This window comes from Rhagoletis zephyria, unplaced genomic scaffold (assembly GCF_001687245.7).
Source record: "Rhagoletis zephyria isolate East Lansing unplaced genomic scaffold, Rhagoletis_zephyria_1.1 Rzeph_scaffold_57341, whole genome shotgun sequence".
Taxonomy (NCBI): Eukaryota; Metazoa; Arthropoda; class Insecta; order Diptera; family Tephritidae; genus Rhagoletis; species Rhagoletis zephyria.
Genome location: NW_016214393.1, coordinates 1 through 1,733, shown reverse-complemented (window position 1 = coordinate 1,733; position 1,733 = coordinate 1). Strand labels below are relative to the sequence as shown.

The 1,733-nt window shown below is 37.3% G+C and overlaps 1 protein-coding gene across 4 annotated transcripts; it reads left to right on the top strand.

Annotated features, from left to right (window-relative positions):
* On the top strand, positions 1 to 1,357 carry LOC108356334 (uncharacterized). Of its 4 annotated transcripts, none has more exons than XR_001846599.1 (3): positions 1 to 119; positions 191 to 506; positions 566 to 1,357. XR_001846599.1 is itself a non-coding variant. In XM_017607450.1 (3 exons), exons 1-3 carry the CDS (start codon positions 78 to 80, stop codon positions 870 to 872), a joined length of 372 nt encoding a protein of 123 aa, XP_017462939.1. In that variant the 5' UTR covers positions 1 to 77; the 3' UTR covers positions 873 to 1,357. The 4 variants fall into 4 exon arrangements, 2 of the variants coding, with proteins under 2 accessions (XP_017462939.1, XP_017462938.1); XR_001846600.1 differs by having other exon boundaries at positions 191 to 650; positions 721 to 1,357; XM_017607450.1 differs by having other exon boundaries at positions 1 to 88; positions 191 to 333; positions 655 to 1,357.
* Positions 1,358 to 1,733: the final 376 nt, after the last annotated feature.

The following is a 1,733-nucleotide window of genomic DNA, read 5'->3' as shown; positions in this document are numbered from 1 at the left end:
TTGGTGGGCCATATAAGAAGAAGAATAACAAAATGTAAACAAAGAAATAGATTTGCGAAACAATCTGAAATCCGCAAATGAAAATATTGTGAGTTATTTATACAAAAAATGAGCGATTGGTAAATTTTATATATTATTTCATTTAAACGCGGTCAATTGCATTTTATTATTTGCTTTTATTAAATTTAAGGAGTGATTTGTTAACAACCATAAACTTAGGACTGTTTATAGCTGGCACGGAGCTTGCCATGATGGAAGAAGGCACCCACAAGAAAGCCCCAATATATCGCGTAAGTCCGTACCTCCGGGAAAGGAACTCAAAGGGTCGGTTCGAGACTGATTTCGAGAACTTAAAGAGCTCAGCTAGTCTTCAACGAGAACTTTTGTATGACTCCTGCCACGTTTGAAACACTCTATGAGATACTACTTCCATTTTTGCTGGGCAAGCGAAATACCAGGCCGGATGATTTCATTTGTGAAAAAGCCAAACTGGCAATGGTTTTAGAGTACATGTGTAACTTAAAATTATGAGTCCTATCTTACAAGTAATTTGTTATATCAACAGGTACTTTGCAACGGGAGATTTGTGTAGACATATAGCTTCCTGCTATAGAATTAGTAAGCAGCATTTTGATCACATAGTATAGCACGTAAGTCAAGCTATCTGCAAAGCTTTGAAGAGCCAAGTACCGGAATGTAATGAGCAAACCATGTCTACAGTTGCGAATGGTTATAAAGAAAAATGGAATTTTCCAAACTGCGTTAGAGCTATCGATGGAAAACATGTCGCCATTAGAGCGCCCCCGAAAAGTGGAAGTATTTTCTTCAATTACAAGGCAAGTAACTTATACCTGTACATATTAACATACTAGAGCACTGCATGAATAAATTCATTTTCTTGTGTATGGTTCGCTATCGCAAAATTTGCTACCTCGAATCCTCCTGATCGTATGGATTTTCGCTCTGATTTAAATACGAAAAGTGCTGTATCCAAAGACTGAGAAGTTTTCCTCCTCTTCTGTAAAATTTGTAAAAATGGACTTAGTAACTTTTTCCCATAAGCTAGCGATATATATGTAGTTGCCTTAATATAGAAGGGCACAATCTAACATTTTTATTTCATAACGGAGTGATGAAAGAACTTCACGCTCCGAATTTCTTGAAAGGCTGTATTTATTGAAGAATGTAACCAATTTTATGCTATAGACTATAGTAGATGTTTAGTGAGTAATCGTCAGGCTTTTATACAATGAATTAGGGCTTTTTTATACTAACGTAACGAATATTCTACTATATATTTGCGGAAGTATGTATGTATGTGCCAGGTTGCAGCCTTAACGGAAGGACAGAATCGAACGAAATTTTAACAGAGTATTGCCATGCCACCTGGTCCTATAATAGGGTGAAAAAATTGGGATCCAACAAGTGATCGTGGCACCACCCATAGGCGTGAAGTTTTTAATCAGCCATAACTTCGGAACCATAAGTCACATGAAAATGGAATTTGGTATGCAGACATTCCAATGGTAGGTACTCATAGGAGGGTATATATAAACGAGTTTGTAAAAGGGGGCGTGGCACAGCCCATAGGCGTGGATTTTTTTTATCAGCTATAACTTCGGAACCATATGTCGCATGAACTTGAAATGTGGTATACAGTCATATATTTGGTAGGTGCTTACACTAAGGTCTATATAAATGAGTTTGTAAAAGGGGGCGTGGCGCATCCCATA